General features: G+C 52.9%; 3 protein-coding genes across 3 annotated transcripts; all 3 read left to right on the top strand.

Moving 5' to 3' along the window:
- The first annotated feature begins 5,258 nt into the window (after nt 1-5,258).
- LOC112876161 (GATA transcription factor 3-like) lies at nt 5,259-6,868 on the top strand. Its single transcript, XM_025940208.1, has 2 exons — nt 5,259-5,925; nt 6,019-6,868. Exons 1-2 carry the CDS (start codon nt 5,827-5,829, stop codon nt 6,595-6,597), a joined length of 678 nt encoding a protein of 225 aa, XP_025795993.1. The 5' UTR covers nt 5,259-5,826; the 3' UTR covers nt 6,598-6,868.
- A 2,002-nt stretch (nt 6,869-8,870) lies between these two features.
- LOC112873060 (beta-glucuronosyltransferase GlcAT14A-like) lies at nt 8,871-15,206 on the top strand. Its single transcript, XM_025936089.1, has 4 exons — nt 8,871-9,542; nt 10,107-10,182; nt 10,271-10,386; nt 14,622-15,206. Exons 1-4 carry the CDS (start codon nt 8,984-8,986, stop codon nt 15,134-15,136), a joined length of 1,266 nt encoding a protein of 421 aa, XP_025791874.1. The 5' UTR covers nt 8,871-8,983; the 3' UTR covers nt 15,137-15,206.
- Nucleotides 15,207-17,010: 1,804 nt separating this feature from the next.
- LOC112874625 (UDP-glycosyltransferase 92A1-like) lies at nt 17,011-19,085 on the top strand. The gene has a single exon (XM_025938060.1). It carries the CDS (start codon nt 17,066-17,068, stop codon nt 18,563-18,565), a length of 1,500 nt encoding a protein of 499 aa, XP_025793845.1. The 5' UTR covers nt 17,011-17,065; the 3' UTR covers nt 18,566-19,085.
- Nucleotides 19,086-19,112: the final 27 nt, after the last annotated feature.

Here is a 19,112-nt window from a genome sequence, read left to right as displayed (position 1 = left end):
AATTACTCGCCCACCCTGGCTTCCTCTCAGAACCTTCCCATGTTACAGATGGGGCTGCCATTATTGGACCCACCTGGCTGCCGGCGAACATGAACATGGTACGCCAATGGATCCTCTCTGACTGCTAAGATTTGTCACTCTTATATGCGATTTCAGTTTCACAAGTTCAACCAAGTTACGGTCTCAGAAGCTTCATTCAGTAGTCAAAGATCATGTGAAAAAGCTAATTTCTTTGATTTTAACACTTTTGTTTTCTCGCAGAACTCAGTTCGAAAGACGCATTTGCTAACCCGGTGAAAGATACACACGAGCCCAACTGCCAAGCATGGTGAGGGTGGCAAGTTTTTGGCTCAACGGGCACAAGCATGATGGTGCAGGGAAAGATGGAGGCGGCAAGAAGGTACCTGACCCATACTACGAGCTGCAACTCTGCAAGCAACCGCAATCATGCAAGATGCGGCCACCAACTGCAAATGGCATGCGATTAGCCTCCCTTCCAACTCGGTAACCCCCGCTTCGCTAGCCCACATGCCGGCACACATGGCCTCCACGGCTGTGCTCGCCTCTCACCCGCCTTTGTTAATTCTCCCATGGCCGCAAGGGCCAGCGTGGGGCTAAGATGGGGGCCATGTGAAGCTGCCCCTCGCTTTGTGGCTCCAGCCTCTGAAATTCCCTTGGCAAGAAGAGGTGGGCTGGATTATTCAGCCATTATTGCCGCATTATTACGCGTCTTTGTTCTGGTGGGTGGTTTTCCCTTGGTGTTTAGAGTAACCCACATGGCGCTGAAGTACTGATCTGCAAGCACTCTTGATACCCTCTCTCGTGCATCTCTATCATTGAAGGAGAGAATTTCATTCCCCAACTTTGCTCCTCTCTGGAAATTCAGGTTTTCAGTGAATGCAATGTTTCTCCTCCTCCTTTTTTTTTAAAAAAAATGCAATTTTTCATTGAAAAATATATTGGCCGTTTTTTTATTTGTTATCACTAACAAATTGGCGTTCAGAAACCGAGGATCGTGCAGGATTTAGTGGTTGCTGGCTGGCTGGCAGATTTCCTATGCACTTTCGTACTGCATCGCCACATGCAGGCAGGCATAATGCCTTTTGCTAATCGCTGAATAATTATTGGTAATGGGAGGAGGGCTGAGAAGCCCCTCCCTCCTCCCGCTCGAAGGCTAAAGTTAAACGTACAGACACTCGCAGATGGATGCAGGCTGCGACCCCCGGTGTGTAATTAAAGTACAATCGCGATGCGGTGTATGAACTAGCGTATCCGGAGGAGGGAATATATGTTCGGTGGTGAAAGCCTGGATGTTTTTTCCCCCCTTGGGCCTTGGAGCAGTGCCAACTTGGTGCAGACTAGTAGGCCGTGAGAGGCTCCGCCGTCCCAGCCAGAGCCCCCGTGCATCATTGCACATTGCCAACCCGTAATTAAGCTCGCTTAAGCACATGGTTTAAGGTAATCCCCAGCGCGTACGTACGCACACCTGTCCCTCCCTGGGGTATTCGGTACCGACGCCTCGGCGTTCATCTGCACGCGGGTTGCGGGTTACGGCTCGTGTTCTCAGTTCACCAGTTGCCCACTTTTTTAATTTTTTTTGCCCGTCGTCGTCAAGCACAGTTCCGGTGATCTCTCGAAGAAGGAGCGGTCTTCTGATCTGTGTGCAGTTGTAGTTATGGTTTGTGCTTGAGGTATAAGCGTGGTGTATGTGTTGGGTTGTGGTGTGCGTACATAAATATTAGATAAATAAGCAATTTTTGGTACACTTTAATTTCGAAATTACACATACAATTTGTTAATAATAACTTCATGACTATGATAAGCGAAATAAGGCATGTGCACGTGTTTAAAGTTAACATGAAGTTAACGATGAATCCAATAAAAAACAGAAGTATCAAAGACTATACCCCGAGACGAGTCAATACCGGTGGCACCGGATGCACCATTACCACTTGGAGCAGACATGCTCGACTAGCCTGCTCGAAGTAGTCGAACGAATTTGATGTAGTGCAGATGGCCTTCAGGAAGTAGTCGTATGAGTTATTGAAGTAGTCGATCAAGTTTCAGAAAGTAGTCGATCGTGGCATCGAGTAGTTGTACTTGTTGAGGAAGTAGTTGTACTTGTTGAAGTTTAAGAAGTAGTCGCACAGGAAGTGGTCGTACATAGGCCATGAAGAGGTACGGGTGGAGATATCGACGGACGGAGTTGGTGCGTAGGGATGGATGGTGAACAGTATGCCGGTGAAGACGTCAGGGTTCTAGGCGAGCACTCGCGTGAAGACGCTCCCGAAAAATCTGATTGCACCGCTATCCCGTGCAAGACGTTTAGCGATCAATGGTTCCGGAGGCAATGCTCTCGCCGGAGATGTGCCCGCAACGTCGGCGATGGGAATGCAGAAGAGCAGCAAAGGGAGGAATAGAGATGTTTCTTTTTTCTCTTGTTTAGGAAGAGGAGAAGACACCTGGTGATATAGATGAGAGTCTGGGGACGAGAGGATGCACTTGGACATCATCAACGCCATCAAACAGCGTAATAGCGATTAACTAGCGCACAATCAACCTACTAGAATCATTCGTTGTGAATGAATCGCGGTCATAATGGCCATTACTTAGGTAGCGTTTGGTTCCAGAGCCAGGTGGGACGGAGCGGCTCCATCCCAGATTCTGGAACGGAGCCGCTCCGTCCCGTGTTTGGTAAACTGGAACCGAGCCGCTCCGTTTTTTGTTTGGTTGCAGAGTAACTGGAATGGAGCCGTTCCGTTTTTTGTTTGGTTGCAGAGTGACTGAAATGGAGCGGCTCCATCCAGTGTTTGGTTCAGGAGTCAAGTCAAGTAAAAAATAGTAACGTTTTTATGTCTTAGCTCAATAATTCATACAAAAATAATAAGAACCATCACATGAAACAAATATTACAACTATTGGAGATCCATCATCCAAATTTATGACAACATACATAGAGAATAACCATGAGAATAATCCAAGTTCATGACAACATACATAGAGAATAACCATGAGATTCATCCAAGTTCATCACGACATACATAAGAATAAACATAAAGATTCATCTAGGTTCATGGCATATATACGACCATGACATACAAGTTCATGTCACATAAAACAAGCATAGAGAATAATCCATAGTGCCTTGTTCATGGATACAACCAAAAGCCAAGTGCGATTGCTAACTAGCAAGCCTACATATTAGAATTAACAAACTTGGTAACCATAGAGAGCTTGAACAACAGCGGCGCATCCATGAAGCCATGTGCAATATTAGGATTGTTCAACAAATAAGAGTAGTACTCCGCCTTGTGCTCAAGCTCAAAACCAGGAAGGCTATCCACAGCTTCAAACAAACCCGGTGGCAAAGCTTTCTTTGATGCTGCATCACGTATGGCATTAGCTATGGTTTCAGTACCACGATCAAGGGCTTCAATCAAAGGATCAGCTCCATTGTCATCCCTTTTGGTTCTCTTGGATGGCCTATTTCCTGAAGCCGCTGTGTCTTCTTGGGGAGGGCAGGGGCAGGGGCACGCGCGCGGCCACGGGCAGGGCGCGCTCGGCCGTGGGCAGGGGCGCGCGCGCGGCCAGGGACGGGGCGCGCTCGGCCGTAGCGGAGGCAGGGGCAGGACGGAGCGGAGGCAGGGGCAGGGGCGTGCGCGCGGACAGGGGCGCGCGGGGCCGGGCGCGGCCGCCGGGCGCGGAGGGCGGCGGGTCCGGGCGCGGCGGCCGGGGGCGGGGGCGGCCGCGGCCGCCGGGGGGCGGGGGGCGGCGGGCCGGGCGCGGCGGCCGGGGGCGGGGGCGGGGGCGCCAGCGCCGGGGGGCGCGCGGCCGGGGCGGGGCCGGCGGCGCCGGGCGCGGCCGCCGTGGGCGGGGGGCGGGGGCGACGGGAGGACCGCCGGGGGCGGGGCGGCGGCGGGGAGCAGGGGACGGGGCGGGGATGGGGGAGGCGTACCTGATCCGTTCGAACGAGAGCGGGGGTGGGGAGCGCGTGGCTCGCGAGCGGCTCCGTCCGCCAGAAAAATTGGAGCCTCCCCATCCCGAATCTGAGGGGAATATTCCCTAGGTGGGATGGCTCCGTTCCACTGATTCGCGAACCAAACACCCCCAAAATGTGAATGGAATGGCTCCGTTCCACTTCGCTCTTGAACCAAACGCTACCTTAGTGTAAGACATCCGCCCCGCAGGCAACGCATCACGTCAGGCTTAGGCTCGGCTAGGATCGGCTCAGCTCGACTTGACTCACCACGCCCTTGGCCTCGGCCCGGCGAAGTGAACGAGCGCGCGCGTGTGGCTCGCCAAACCTCTTTTACCAGCTTCACAAGCAGTGTACACGCAGTCCATCTTTTAACTGGGTTGAAATCTTCCACTCTTATTACAACATTATACAATAACTCCAGCAGTGGACCTTTAATTCTTTTAATTGCAAACATTACGCCAAAAGCCTACGTATTCCAACAATAAATAGATACCATACAGTGTACCCAGATGAGAGCCGTCAAAAAAACAAAAACCAGTTGCCCAGTTAATAACATGGCTGAAGAAGAATTTCAGGTCGCGGCGTGTGGTGTGGACTGGAAGTCGAAGCCCGTGCCAGTGCCCACTCTGCCCGCGCCTGTTTCGCCGCGTTCGCCCCCGCTCCGCGGCGACGCCTCTTGGGCCCCCGCGCACACCCAGCCCGTACCGTCGAATGGTTCGGCTTTCTTGGCCCACCAATTGTGGGTCGTCAAAGGCCGGTGACATGACCGTGTATGTGGACCGCGCAGCGAGAAAAAAAAATGTAAGGAACAAGTTCGGAGCCCATGATCAATATTTGCGCGGCAAACGCTGCAAATATCCATGTTTGGAGCCCATGAGGCCAATATTGATCATGGGCCTCATGGACTACAACAATGTGCAATATGCTTCCTACCAGCGCGCATGTTCGTTCCCTTCCAACAAAATACAAAAGTACCGTATGTTACACTTTGGTGTTTACCATTAGTAAAAGGATGAAATATTGAAATATGATTAATGATGTTTACCACTGAGTAGCACATTCTCCCCCCCCCCCCCAATTAATTACCGCTTTGCAATGGTAATTTTGGCGGTCGATGCATTGTCTAGCCTTCCTATATCACTATAACGTTAAAGGATCTACAGCAGCAAATTGCACAAAGCTTTTAGCACAGCCATAATTTTTTTTTTCACATATAAGAAGCGCAGGAGAATAACCATTACAATTTTTCACAACCCAGTTGCAATTCGAAATGTCCTGAGACGATTCGCGTCATGGGAAACAGCTTCTCCATCCATACCGTGAAACACGGTTCAAGTAAAAACTAGGGCCCAGTTGCAATTTGTATCAGTGTGAAAAAGCTTGGACCTCATCTCACGAAATGCATGCGCCGCCACGGCCTGAATGGGAGCCAGGCAGCCAGCTGCCAGCACAGCAGGTTCACCTCCCTTCAGCTTCTGGTTCTTCTCCACGGCGTGGGCTTAGCCCTGAAGCAAACCCTAATGGAGGAGCCTTGTTAACCCTGATGTTTTTAGCAGCCAAACAAATCCAAATCGTCCCTAGCCACAGTGCCAGCACGGAGACTTGAGAGCCACCCCACCCCCACGTGAACGCCATGGGGTTATTACCCTCGTTAAAACCTATGGATTTCTAGCATCATCTCAAGAACCCGGACAAAAATCTCGCTTGCTTCAACTTGTGAAACCGCTCAGGTCGGAACAAAAACCTCCCAAAAAAGGGTTCGAAAAGCAGATGATAAAAGGCCACCGGATCATCTCGAATAAAAAATTTCGTTTCTTTATCCCTGTGCCGTGACGGCGGCGGCGACCATGGCTGGGCTCGAAGCGGCAGAGGAGAACCCCGCGGCGGCGGCGGACGAGCATGCCGGCGGCGCGGACGCCAGCTTGAATGCCTTCTTTGACCACGCGGTACCTGTCTTGCTCCTTCCATGGCTGCGGCTGAGGTTGCGTTTGCGATGTGGGCACTAAAAAAATTTCCTTTTTGGGGGGTGGTTCTTGCAGGGATTGGAGTTGGCGGCGGGCGGAGGGGGGCAGGGGGCGGAGGAAGAGGAGGAGTTGGAGTGGCTCTCGAACATGGACGCGTTCCCTTCGGTGGAGACCATGGCGGCGGAGGTGGAGGCGGCGCCGTCGCGTCCGTCGGCGGGGCTGGGCTGCCTGGGGGCGCTGCCCCATGTGGTGGGGCCGAGGACCAAGGGGCTGCGGCGGCGGCGGCGGGTGACGGCGCCGTGGAGCCTCCCGCCGGTGCTGCCCCCCGCGCCCCCGCCCGCCGGCGTGCGGCGCCGGTGCACGCACTGCGCGTCGGAGGAGACGCCGCAGTGGCGGCAGGGCCCCGCCGGCCCCAGCACGCTGTGCAACGCGTGCGGCGTGCGGTTCAAGTCCGGGCGGCTCTTCCCGGAGTACCGCCCCATCGGCAGCCCCACCTTCTCCCCGCTGCTGCACTCCAACTCCCACCGCCGCGTCCTGGAGATGCGCCGCCACGTGGAGGAGGAGGCCGCTGCCGGCGGCGGCCGCGCGGGCGCCAGGGCCCGCCGCGCCAAGCGCGCCGCGGCGCGCGCTGCCACCGCCGCCCCCGGCAAGTGATGCAACCGGCAACCGCCTTCCACCAAGCGAGAAATGGTCTTTGCTTTCTCGGCGATGGAGGATGGGGATGATTGGGGATCATGATTACCTTCGCTCCATCCTCATCTGCGTAGTTTGCGTTTGCAATTCTTAGTTTTGTTAGGACTGTAGGATTAGATGTTCAAAAGCAGCTGCTAGAAGAGTGTCATCGTGATCAAATTTCCTGCAGCCCCAGCAGCTGCTGTAACAGACTCGTGGAATTCATGGTCAAGCTTTGTCTGTCAGGCTGAAATGGGATAAGCGCTTATCAGGTCGCCTGTTCCTCCTAGTCCTCTGCAGTAGGATAGTCAATCAAAAAGCATGGGATGGAGAGTCAATCAAAGAGCAATCAGCATACCCGGAGCGTGACAAGTCCGCCACTCACCGGGCTAGATGCTGCTGGGCGCATACGATTTTGACAGGTTTTGCTTTGATTTCGCCGAGATTGAGGCTGGCAGATCAGACTCCCTCGTCCATGCCATACGCGGAAAAGATGGCCGCCGTCGTGGCACCGTACGCGGATCATGTTCAGGGACAGTGCAGCGCTAGCATTCATCTTTCCCGGAAGCCGGAAGTGGCAACCTGCTAGCAGCCTGCCAAGTGCACTTGTGAAGCCCAGAACTAGGCACAGCTTGTTGCAGGGATCCTCACATGGACATGGCGCGGTTGCAATGCAAAAGCGAGCAACTGTTGTGGCTCCGACGTCGCAACACCAGTCAGTGTCACGGATCATACTAGAGAGCGGAGGATCCTGGCTGTACTGGGCAGGCTTCTGCCGGCGTTGCAGCGCACGGCCCTGACATTACTTTTGCGAGCAGCGCTCGGATCGGATCAAATGGGTCTTTATGGCGGCACAGGAGGTACGGCCGAGGGGGCGAGGGGCATGTTGATGACTTGAGGTGTGGTTGTGGGCTTGGGCTTGCCGTTTGCTTGGATTGTGTGCACCAGCAGTAGCGGCCTAGCAGGACATCACTGACTGGATCGAGAGAAGTTCCCTGTGCTGTGTTGTCCGGTGGAAAAACTTTGGACTGGGTTTATATTGCTTTTGACGAGAAGTATCCTGTGCTCCCATGTCATTAGGTGCTCCCGTACTCCCGATGAAATAAATCCATCAAAATGTGCACAAAAAAGTCAAACAAAAATATGTATGGCTAGATGATGCAATGTTTGAAAAAAAACAAGGAGGGCCAAATTGCCAAAATTGTTTATCAAAAGGCTAATAGCTGAACAAATATTAGATTTGCCATGACCCGTTGTTGATTGCTTTAGAACTTCCACGAAGGAGGGGGGGAGGGTGGAACCTAGTTTCATCTCCACTGGTTCTGCCCCTGGTTACATGTTCATGTAACTTTCGAGTGTAAACAAAATCTTGTGCAATTAGAAACAACAATGACAAAATCATAATGCAACTGGTGCGGGTTGCACATCCCATATGAACAGTACCCCAACCCAATTGCATGCTAATTTTGTCTTTTTTGTTTCTCCTTGCACAAAACTTTGTTCAAACTCAAGTTTGGCATGAACATGTAACAATGCATCATCTACTCGTAAATATTTTTGGTTGATTTTTCTGTTCACATTTTGATGCATTTTTTAAAATGGGAGCATGGGAGCATGTGATGGCACGGGAACACTTGATACATCCTCGACTCTTGACTAATGTCGAAGTACACAACTATATTGCTGTACTCTGCACAATCATATTGTACTACTAACCATTGCTCTTTCCAAACTAATGCGTTCACACTGCATAACAGCTTTGGTTCAATGGTGATAGGGAATATATCAATTCATTTAGGATTTCAAACACAACCATCTCTAAATAGAATATAAGATCAACATGGTACTATTATCTGATCTTGATGGTTGGAATTGACAAGTCGTTTTTTTTTCTACTTAGGACGGGAATTAAAACCAAGTGGATACTTAATGCACAAGGGATAAAATTTTAACCAAAACCATGCTTGTTCATCCATCAAATGCTGTAAAATAACCTGTCCCATAGCATGCATGGTCGTCTGATTTCAATAGGACAAAGCCCTATTTTCCTATTTTCCCATAACATTATACACGCAGATTTCCATGCAAAAGAAATAGACTTCCTTTACATGATTTTGAGCCAGAAGGGAAAGTAAAAGGCTCGTTTAGGTTTCGGCTTTCGCACGTAAAGCGCTGATGCCAAACTCGACGACCAAACGAAGAACAGCCCGACTAGTCTCATCAGTTTCACGCCAGTGCACCAGCCGCCCACCAAACACGGCAGACTTTACTCTTCCCTCCCCCGACTTCCCGGCCGAGCGAGATCCCTCCCTCTCCCGCCGCGCAGAGGCAGAGAGCACCAGCCCAGAAATCTCTCCTCTCCCCACCCATGCAACCCGCCGCGGCGGCCGCGCCCTCCGCCCTGCCGTCCAGCGTCTTCCCCAAGGACTCCCGCCCGCTCCCCTGCCTCCTCCTCGTTTCCCTCCTCCTGCTGCTCCTGCACCTCCTCTCCTCCTCCTCATCCCCCGCTGCCTCGCCGCCGCCGCCGCCACCGCCCCGCCTCGCGCCGCTCCCGGTCACCGCCGCGGCCGTCGCCTCCGCCGGCCCGGCCCCGCCCGCGCTCGCGTTCCTCCTCGCGGGATCCGCGGGCGACGCCGACCGCCTCCTGCGGCTGCTGCTCGCCACCTACCACCCCCGCAACACTTACCTCCTCCTGCTCGACCGCGCCGCCTCGGACGCCGACCGCGCGCGGCTCGCACGGAATGCGCGCGCCGCCCCCGGCCGCGACAACGTCCATGTCGTCGGGGACCCCGGGTTCGCCAACCCGCGCGGCGCGTCCGCGCTCGCCGCCACGCTGCACGGCGCCGCGCTGCTGCTGAGGGTCGGCCAGGGATGGGACTGGTTCGTGCACCTCGACGCCGCGGACTACCCGCTCGTCACCCCCGATGGTGATTCCTCTCTGCGGCTATTCGAATACCCTTTTGTGCACGTTATGGACCCTAGCGTGGTTGATGTATTCTTAATAGATCTAGTGTATTTGCATATATTTACTTTGTTTTCATAGATCGTTAGTGTTTGCATGAAATGTAGCTTCGGTAGGGTGTTTAGCATTCATAGTTAGAAGCAATTCTTTTTTGTCTGTGGAATAGTGCAATTATTATGTGAGAATGGTGACCAAATTTGTCCACAATAAATGTTTGTGTTCTCAGTCAACCAATGTTTTTCTTTTGCATTGGTCTGGAGAGAATCGGTTTTCATTGAGCTGGGTAACAGATTAAGTTCTCTAGTCTTATGCTATATTGCCTAGGTGAGTACTGTGTACATCCCATGAATTTGTGAATTGAGGTCAAACCAGTGGGAACTTGCTACTTTAATCTAATGGTTTTCCAATAGCTCAGAATAGTAGCAACTGCTTCATATTGTGCTTTGGTTACTGATTTGTCATTAATTGTTGACAGCTAGTGGAAAGGTATTAGTTTATGAATTTAACTTGATTATCAAATTTTTTGCAGACCTTCTGCATGTTTTGTCATACTTACCAAAGGATCTTAACTTCATTCAGCATACCAGCTACATTGGTTGGAAGGAGTAAGGGCATTTCATCAATTTTAATATTAATTTCTCTCTCACGAATTTAGGGTGGGAAGTTATTGACATTGTCTATCTCTGCATCCAGGGCAAGACAAATAAGGCCAATTATTGTTGATCCTGGTCTATATCTCTCATCCAGGAATGACATATTTTATGCCACTCAAAAGCGCAATCTTCCAAATGCTTATAAACTATTTACAGGTGAGGGAGTATTGTCTTGTATAATGTTAGAACAATATAGAATAAAATTGCTTATGATGCCGATGGTTAAGTTATGCATAGTTAATACAGAGTATTGTGAGAATCTGTTACTATACATTGGCGTGGTGGGCTTATTCGCCCAATGTTCTATTTTTGTTAAAAAACAGTGTTGATGCTTGTTATAAGGTTATTAAAGTAGAGCACATGCTTTCTTGAACATTTAAAAGATAAACTACCTCTGTTGTCATCTAGAATGCTTGCAGTCAACTTTTTGAAACTTAGCTGCAAATATACATTGGGTGTATCTTCTGGAAATGACACCAGTAGAGTTTTCACCTAGTAATGGCCTGAGGTTTGTATTGTACAGAAGGATAAGTAAATGAAGATGAGCCATCAAGCTTTTGGGGGGTGGGCTTGTTGTGTGTTACCGTCTAACTTTCTTACATCGGTTATCATTCTACTATTGATTACAGCAAAGATAGCCAAGATTCTACTTGAACTAGTGCTTTGTTTGGTATTGTGCTCACCGTCCTTGTTAACTACCAAGATCATGTATTTCTAATAATTTTACTGAATTAAACTGTGATCACTTTAGTTGTGATTTGAAGGTTGGCCATTCCAACATTTTAAATGAATGATCAACCTAGGTCAAACACTAAATGAGCGGCCCTTTATTAAGCTGCTTGTTTGGTTTCTTGACCATATATCCCTATTTTACTTTATGAAATGTCTCAAATTCTGGGTTGTTATAACCATTTCAACTTTTTTGGCCGCCTTACCTATTTTGACAGAAAGGAGCTATAATTATTTAATTTATTAAATGTACACATTAGTCTTCTAGTAATTCTTTCACTAAGGTTTACTCTTCGAACGCCCAAAGACAAACCTATGTTTTTTTTGATGCAATTCAATGTATTCATAATGAATCGGATTACGATGTGTGTTTTAAGCTCATAGCTGATTCCAAAGTTATGGGGAAGAAAATAATGGCATTAAAACATGTGGATAAAAAAGAAAATGAGATTGCCTCCAACCTAGCTTTAATCTTGGTACAGTGGGTCTTTTTTTGGTTGAATTTACTTTCTGGGATCATTTATAACTGGCTTTAAACTTTTGTATAAGCGCTTTAAGAATCATGGAATGCTATTTTGTAGAGACATATTATATCATTTTAAGACAAAATTTAGAAAACCCCACGTTTTGAAAGCCCTGGTTACCTACAGGTTACAAAATTTTACAGACATAGGTACCAGCAAAATCTATATTTCTTGGCCTACGTCACAATGCGCAGGTCATGATTTGAAACCCCTGCCACATCATTACGACAGTTAGGCTGGTCTGGCAATCCAACCAGCATTGCCACTCTGTCTTAGCTGGTAAAATTGTTGACTAGCTAGTGAGGATGACAAAATGTGTTGCAGGTTAGAACGGCATGCCTCTTTGGTGTGGTTGTTTTGTGGCTGGGTTTCAATTGACCATAAAACGTAGGTTTATTAAGTCAAGAAATCCACCAATTTCCACAAGACTTGCATGAGGACCATAAAACCTTGATTTTTTTCCTTCTTCTGGTTTTGATGCTTTTTAATGTCATCATTAATCACCATTTTTAAATCTAAGCAACTTTTCTTTTCTCTGCAAGACTTTAATAGATTGCTGCTGTCTATAGATATTGAGTATCATTCTTTTAATAGTGATTTTCTTTGTTGTGAACCCTGGAGTTCCGGGTTGTATGGTTTGAAAAACGCCCTCCCCTATCCCAAGTACACCAAGACTGGTGTGGCAATCCCACCTGCTGTCAGTGTGGACAACAAAACGATGAGGCAGGCTGGAATGTCAGAATTGGCTTGGCGTACTGAGGTTACAGCCAGGTTTTAGAACTGCATGACCATAGGACCTTCGGTTACCTAACTTTAAGTCAGGAAATCCACCAATTTTGGCACCTAACGAGGTCCTGAAGATCTAGGGAGATGGTCCCGAAGATCCAGGACACGGCGACGCTGTCGAGACGCAGCCACGCCACGTCCCGCGCCTCGATCGGCGAGTCGACGAGGACGTGGTCGTCGAGGGCGTAGCGGCAGAGGGTGAGGAGGACCTGGTCCTGCCAGCGGCTGTAGGAGGAGGACGCGGGGTCGAGGAGGACGGAGACCAGGGCCCTGATGTTCTGGACGGCGGCTGCCTGGAGGTGGAGCTGGGCGACCATGGGGTTGGTCGGGTCGTACCGGGCTCCAGATCTAGCGGGCGGGGCCTGGAAGGAGGAGGAGGTGCCGTGCTCAGGGTCGACGGGCTGGCCGGAGGAGATGCGGAGGAAGCGCTCCGCCTCGGCGACCCGGAGAGCGAGGGCGTCGGCCGTGGCGCACTCGCGTTCCCAGGCGAGGGCAGCCACACGGACCCGCTCCTGGGCCGCCGAAGCCTCCGACTTGGCGGCGAGGAGGGCCGCGGCGAGAGCGGCGTCGACCTGCTGTCCACGGAAGGCGGCGGCGTTGAGCGGCGCATCCTCGGGCGCCATCCCGAGGCCAGACCGTGCGACACCGGGTGCTGCATCGACGACAGGCTGCGTGCCCGCAGTGACAGCGTCGCGGTGGGCCACAGCGGCGGCGGCGGGATCGGCGCCTGCGGCCGGCAGCAGCTGCACTGCGGCCTGCAGGGCGGCCGGATCGGCGCCCGCGGCCTGCAGCAGCTGCGCAGCGGCCCGCAGGACGCGGGACCGTGCGACACTGGGTGCTGCATCGACGACAGGCTGCGTGCCCGCAGCGACAGCGTCGCGGTGGGCCACAGCGGCGGCGGCGGGATCGGCGCCTGCGGCCGGCAGCAGCTGCACTGCGGCCTGCAGGGCGGCCGGATCGGCGCCCGCGGCCTGCAGCAGCTGCGCAGCGGCCCGCAGGACGGCCGGATCGACGGCGGCGCGCGGCTGGTGTCCCGCAGCCCCGGCGCCCGCGCTAGCAGCAGCGCCGGCAGCGGCGGCGTCGGGCTGCAGGGGGCGGCTGCCTCGGCCCCTGCGCCGGCGGCGGCCCCTGCGGCGCCTGGAGCAGGGGGGCGGCGGCGCCCGCGGCCGGCGCCCCCGCGAGGACCAGCGCGGCGGCCCGACGCCGGCGGCCCAGGCGCCCAGATCGGCGCAAGCGGGAGCAGAGGAGGGAGAGGAAGAGGAGAGGGGAGGGAAGGAGGAGAGGAGAGGAGGAAGAGGGGCCGGTGGCCGGCGGCGGCGTCGGCGGGCAGGAGAGAGAGGCCTAGGCTGATACCATGAAGAAGATTATTTTCCCATACCAAACCCTAAACAGGGTAGAGAGGTTATATATATACATGGGCCTCTATGGGCCCTATACACATGGGCCCAATATACTCCAACAGACCTAAACAACCATAAAACCTGATCGTTTTCTGAAATATATGATATGTTTAATGTCATCACTAGCTACGATTTCTGTATTCCCTTGACAAAAAATGGCCTTTTCCTTATATTGCTTTTGTAAAGTTTTCTCTGGTGTTGTTAGTTTTTTTTCAAATCTAGGCAACTTTTCTCTTCTCTTCAATAGGCAACTTTTCTCCTCTTCAAGACCTTAAGGGAACGCTACTATCTGCTGATATCGATTCTCATTCTTCTAAGATTAAATTTCTTGGCTTGTGGCATGTAACACTGGAATTTAGTCTTATGGTTTGAAAAAAATGCTCCATCATGTCCTAAGTGCACCAGGACTGTTCTGGCTGTCCCACCTGCAGTGCCAGTCTGTCCTAGTCTCTAAAATTTCAGCGACTAGTCAATGTTGATGACAAAATGATGAGGCAGGTGGCAGGTCAGAAGGCCTTACCTTGCTTGGCATACTTGGGTTACAACCGGGATTTAGAACGGTACGACTTTAAGTCGTTGGGCTAAGTAAGATAAGTTAGGAATTCTGCCAGACTTCAACATGACCATAATACCTGGGCTTCTTTTGAAAATATATACTGTTTTGGTTGCCATCAGTAACCACCATTATATGTTCCCTTGACATAAAATCCTATATTTTATTATTTTTTTTATACTGCTTGTGTACTTTGGATTTTTTTCTTGGCGTTCTTACCTTTTTAGGTTCATTTGTAAGCAACATTGCTCTTCTGTTCAAGAATGTATACAAGAGCTTACCAGATTGTTTCTAAAGTTAAATTTAAGAAAACCTAGGTTTTATGGACTTACTTCCAGAGAAACCATATATTTCTTGACTTGAGGCACAGTTTTTATAATGTCTACTATTTCCTTGCAGGTTCTTCGTCTGTTATCCTTTCTCGAAAATTTATTGAATATTGTATCGTCGGTACGGATAATCTGCCAAGAACTCTGCTGATGTACTACACTAACATGCCCCTACCACACAGGAAGTATTTCCAGACAGTTCTTTGCAACTCCCCTGAATTTAACAGGACCGTAGTTAACCATGACCTGCACTATTCAACTTGGGACACATCTTCCAAGAATGACCCGGGACTACTGACTATGGCTGATGTAGAAAATATGACCAAAAGTGGTGCAGCCTTTGGGACTAGATTTCCCAAGGATGATCCTGTTCTCGATCACATCGATGCGGAAATTTTACACCGCCTACCTGGAGAGTTCGTTACAGGAGGGTGGTGTATAGGTGTTGGGGATGACAGCCCGTGCGATGTTCCAGGCAACCTAGATGTGCTTAGACCTGGGTCTGCAGCTGCAAAACTTGCGAAATTCCTTGCTGAAAGGCTGTCATATCGGAGCTTTTATTCCCAACAATGTATATGGGATTGATGATTGTAATTTACAACAAACTTTCGGGTACGTGTTTGCCTCGTAATATGGTTGCATTACGTTCCTTGTATTTTCAAGCTTCATTGGCCAACCTTGTACAGTTGCGCTGATTCCACGCTAGTTGGAGTCTTTTGATAACCTAAAAAAAGGCTAAAACAATAAGCGTTGGACGTCAATGACTTGCCCTCTCCGATTCAGTCAGTCATATAAGCTGACATGTTGTACAAATGAGCAACGGCAACAATCGGTGGTATGCTGGAGAGTGGACACGAAACCACTTTGGGAGCCAAAAGAAGAAAAAGAAAAAGAACCTTAGGGAAATGCCCTTAATCATTCATTGGATCACATTCGTTCATAATTTTTTCCCGGTAATGTCACTACGGCACAAGGAAGGATCGTAACAGGGACGGTAAATACAAACTGAACACGAAAAGATCTACAGAGACTAAGCTAGTTCAAGACTGACAGTGAGGTCTAAATGCAGTATAATTTAAGTTTACTGCTTGGTTAAACCAGCGCCGCCTGCCGGGCCACGGACGGCATCGACGAAGTCGCTCGCAGGCATGATTTATCACGGCCTGACGTGTCTTGTTTTTACCACCTGGCTAGAACAGCTAGATACCAAGATAGAGGGTGTGTTCGGTAATCCTTAGAGGGGTCTAAAAAATAGCCCGTTGAATTAGAGGTATAAAGATTTTAGATGTATATTAGAGGGGTGTTCGTTTACGGCTCTAAAACGGGGGAGAAGCACGCGGCGGGGGGGAGGAGCTCGCGGCGGGGGTGAGGAGCAGGGGGCGGGGCGGCGGCGGGGGGGAAGAGCTCGCGGCGGGGGGGAGGAGCAGGGGGCGGGGCGGCGGCGGGGGGAAGAGCACGCGGGCGGAGGGGGGGAAGCGCACGCGGGGAGAGAGGGGGCCGGCGGCGCGGGGGGTGGGGGAAGCGCACGCGGCGGGGGGGAAGCGCACGCGGCGGGGGGGAGGAGCACGCGGCGGGGGGGAGGAGCTTGCGGCGGGGGTGAGGAGCAGGGGGCGGGGCGGCGGCGGGGGGGAAGAGCACGCGGGGGAGGAGCTCGCGGCGGGGGGAGGAGCAGGGGGCGGGGCGGCGGCGGGGGGGAAGAGCACGCGGGGGGAGGAGCTCGCGGTGGGGGGGAGGAGCTCGCGGCGGGGGAGGAGCAGGGGGCGGGCGGCGCGGCGCGGGGAGGAGCAGGGGGCCGGCGGCGCGGGGAGGAGCAGGGGGCCGGCGGCGCGGGGAGTGGGGGGGGAGGAGCACGGGGCGGCGGCGGTGCGCGGGAGGAGCACGGCGCGGCGGCGGTGCGGGGGAGGAGCAGGGGCGGCGAAGGAGCGGGCGGCGGGGAGAGCAGGGGCGGCGGCAGGAGGACCACGCGGGCGGCGGCGGGGGGAGGAGCACGCGGGCGGGGGCGCGTGGGGAGACGAGCCGAGCGCATTAGAGGGCGTTAGAGCCCTCGGAGGCTCTAAAATTTTCTGGGGGTCTAATAGAGGGGTGTTCGGTACCAACCCTCTAAAATTTAGAGGATTTGGCCTTTAGAGGCCGGTACCGAACACACCCAGAGTCCAGAGTTCCACACAGTTTTTTCACAACCCTGCCTGACCCAGCCAGCCGTATGTGCAACTGCATCCGCATGGGTGGGTGCATCTCAGGCCATTGGCACACATGTGATGCCTCTGAGCGGGTGCGCGTCTCCAGAGTGGAGAGTGGCTGTCCACTTCGGCTCACCATTTTGCCACGCTACCCCGCACAAACGCCAAGCGTTAGCAGCGTAGGCAGAGGCGTACAATTGCCAAACGTCACGGGCGACGTCATGATATATACGTGCCTATATACATGTAGATAGACTTACAGAACATACCAGGCCCATCCCAGTCCCACACCAGGACAAGCAGCTAGCTGCTCGTACTCGCCCTGTCCGCCGTCATGGGTCACGAGCAAGAGCACGGCGGCCGCGGCGCCGGCCACCTCCTCCTCTTCCCGTTCCTGGCGCAAGGCCACCTCATCCCGTTCCTCAACCTGGCCAGGCGCCTCGAGAGCCTAGGGCGGCGTGGCGGCAGCGGCCAGCGCCGTCTCGAGGTCACCATCGTCAGCACGCCTCGCAACGTCGCCGGCCTCCGGCGCGCGGTGCCGGCCGGATCGTCCATCGGCTTCGCCGAGCTGCCGTTCTCGCCGCCGGACCATGGCCTGCCGCCAGACGCCGAGAGCACCGACGCCGTCCCGCTCCGTTCCTTCGCCGCCTTCTACTTCGCCACGGAGCTGCTCCGGCCGCCGTTCGAGGAGCTCGTGGCGGAGGTCACGGGGAGGGAAGGGCGCCAGAACGTGTGCGTCCTCGCGGACATCTTCCTGGGATGGACGGCCGAGAGCGCCCGCGCGCTCGGCGTCCAGCACCGCGTGTTCCTCACCTCCGGCGCCTATGCCTCCGCCGTCACCTTCTCAATCTGGCTCCGCCCGCCGGCGTTCCCGCGCCCCACCGGCCCCGACGACGAGCAGGCGCTGCAGGACTTCCCCGACGTGCGCGTCCGGTACGTGGAGTTCCTGAACGTGGTCGTCACGGAGGACTACGCGACAAACCCCATGTTGGCGTACCTGTGCCGGATGGTCAGCCTCCACTTCTGCCACTCGGGCGGTCTCGTCATCAACACCTCGGAAGAGATCGAGCCGAGAGGTCTCCACCTCATCAGGAAGCTCTCCGGGCTGCCGACGTTCGCCGTCGGTCCCCTCACCGGCGGCCGAACACCTTCGTCGGCGGACACCGCAGGAGACGAGGACGCATGCATCAGGTTCCTGGACTCCAAGCCGCCGGCGTCCGTCCTGTACGTGTCGTTCGGGTCGCAGAACACGATCCCGGCGTCGCAGATGATGGAGCTGGCGCGGGGGCTGGAGGCCAGCGGGCGGCCGTTCATCTGGGCGGTGCGGCCACCGGTGGAGTTCGACGGGACGGAGGAGTTTCGCGGCGAGTGGCTCCCCGACGGCTTCGAGGACCGCGTCGCGGCCGCGGCGCGAGGCGTGGTGGTGCGGGGGTGGGCGCCGCAGGTGGCCATCCTGGCGCACGCGTCCACGGGCGCGTTCCTGAGCCACTGCGGGTGGAACTCGGTGCTGGAGAGCCTGTGGCACGGCGTGCCGGTGGTGGGCTGGCCGCTCATGGGCGACCAGATGTTCGACTCCCGCATGCTGGAGCAGCTCGGCGTCGGCATGGAGGTGGCGTCCGGGAGGATGTTCGGCGGGCTGGGCAAGGGGTGGGATCACGTGAGGGACGTCGTGGACACGGTGCTCGGGGACGGCGAGAAGGCGCGGGGCATGCGGCGGAAGGCCGCGGAGCTGAAGGAGTTGGCACGCGCGGCTGTAAGTGTCCGAGACGACGGCCAGGTGAAGGGCTCCTCCGTGCTCGCCATGGAGCGCCTCCTCGATGGGGCCTTCGGTTGACCACGGCAAATTCTCGTTCGGAACAGTTAGGTACCTTTGGATCACCCCGACTAAACTTTCGTTCTTATCACTTGTCATATTGGATATTTGATACTAATTACGAGTACTAAATATAGAGTAATTATAAAACTAATTGTATAGATGGAGGCTAATTCACGAGACAAATCCATTGAGTCTAATTAGTCTATGATTTGATAATGCTGCGTTACAGTAAACATATGCTAATGATGAATTAATTTGGCTTAATAGATTTGTTACGTGAATTAGCTTTCATTTATGCAATTGGTTTTACAATTAATCTATATTTAATATTCTAATTGGTGTTCAAACATCCGATATAATGGGACTAAAGTTTAGTCATCCGGATCCAAACATTGCATGATATAAGCGGCTGCCTTTACTATTTTTGTTGTCAAATTGCTTCGATTTTTCATTTTAGTGGTTTTATCTGTGAAAAATGATTTCCCCATTTCTCATTATGCCTAAGATAAATTAATGCAGTTCCAACGTTTTTTATTTATATGCTGGCTTGTTCAATTTTTCAAAA

The sequence above is a fragment of the Panicum hallii genome, chromosome 9, assembly GCF_002211085.1.
Source record: "Panicum hallii strain FIL2 chromosome 9, PHallii_v3.1, whole genome shotgun sequence".
NCBI lineage: Eukaryota > Viridiplantae > Streptophyta > Magnoliopsida > Poales > Poaceae > Panicum > Panicum hallii.
Note: the sequence above shows the minus strand (reverse complement) of the source record. Positions and strands in the feature narration are given on the sequence as shown.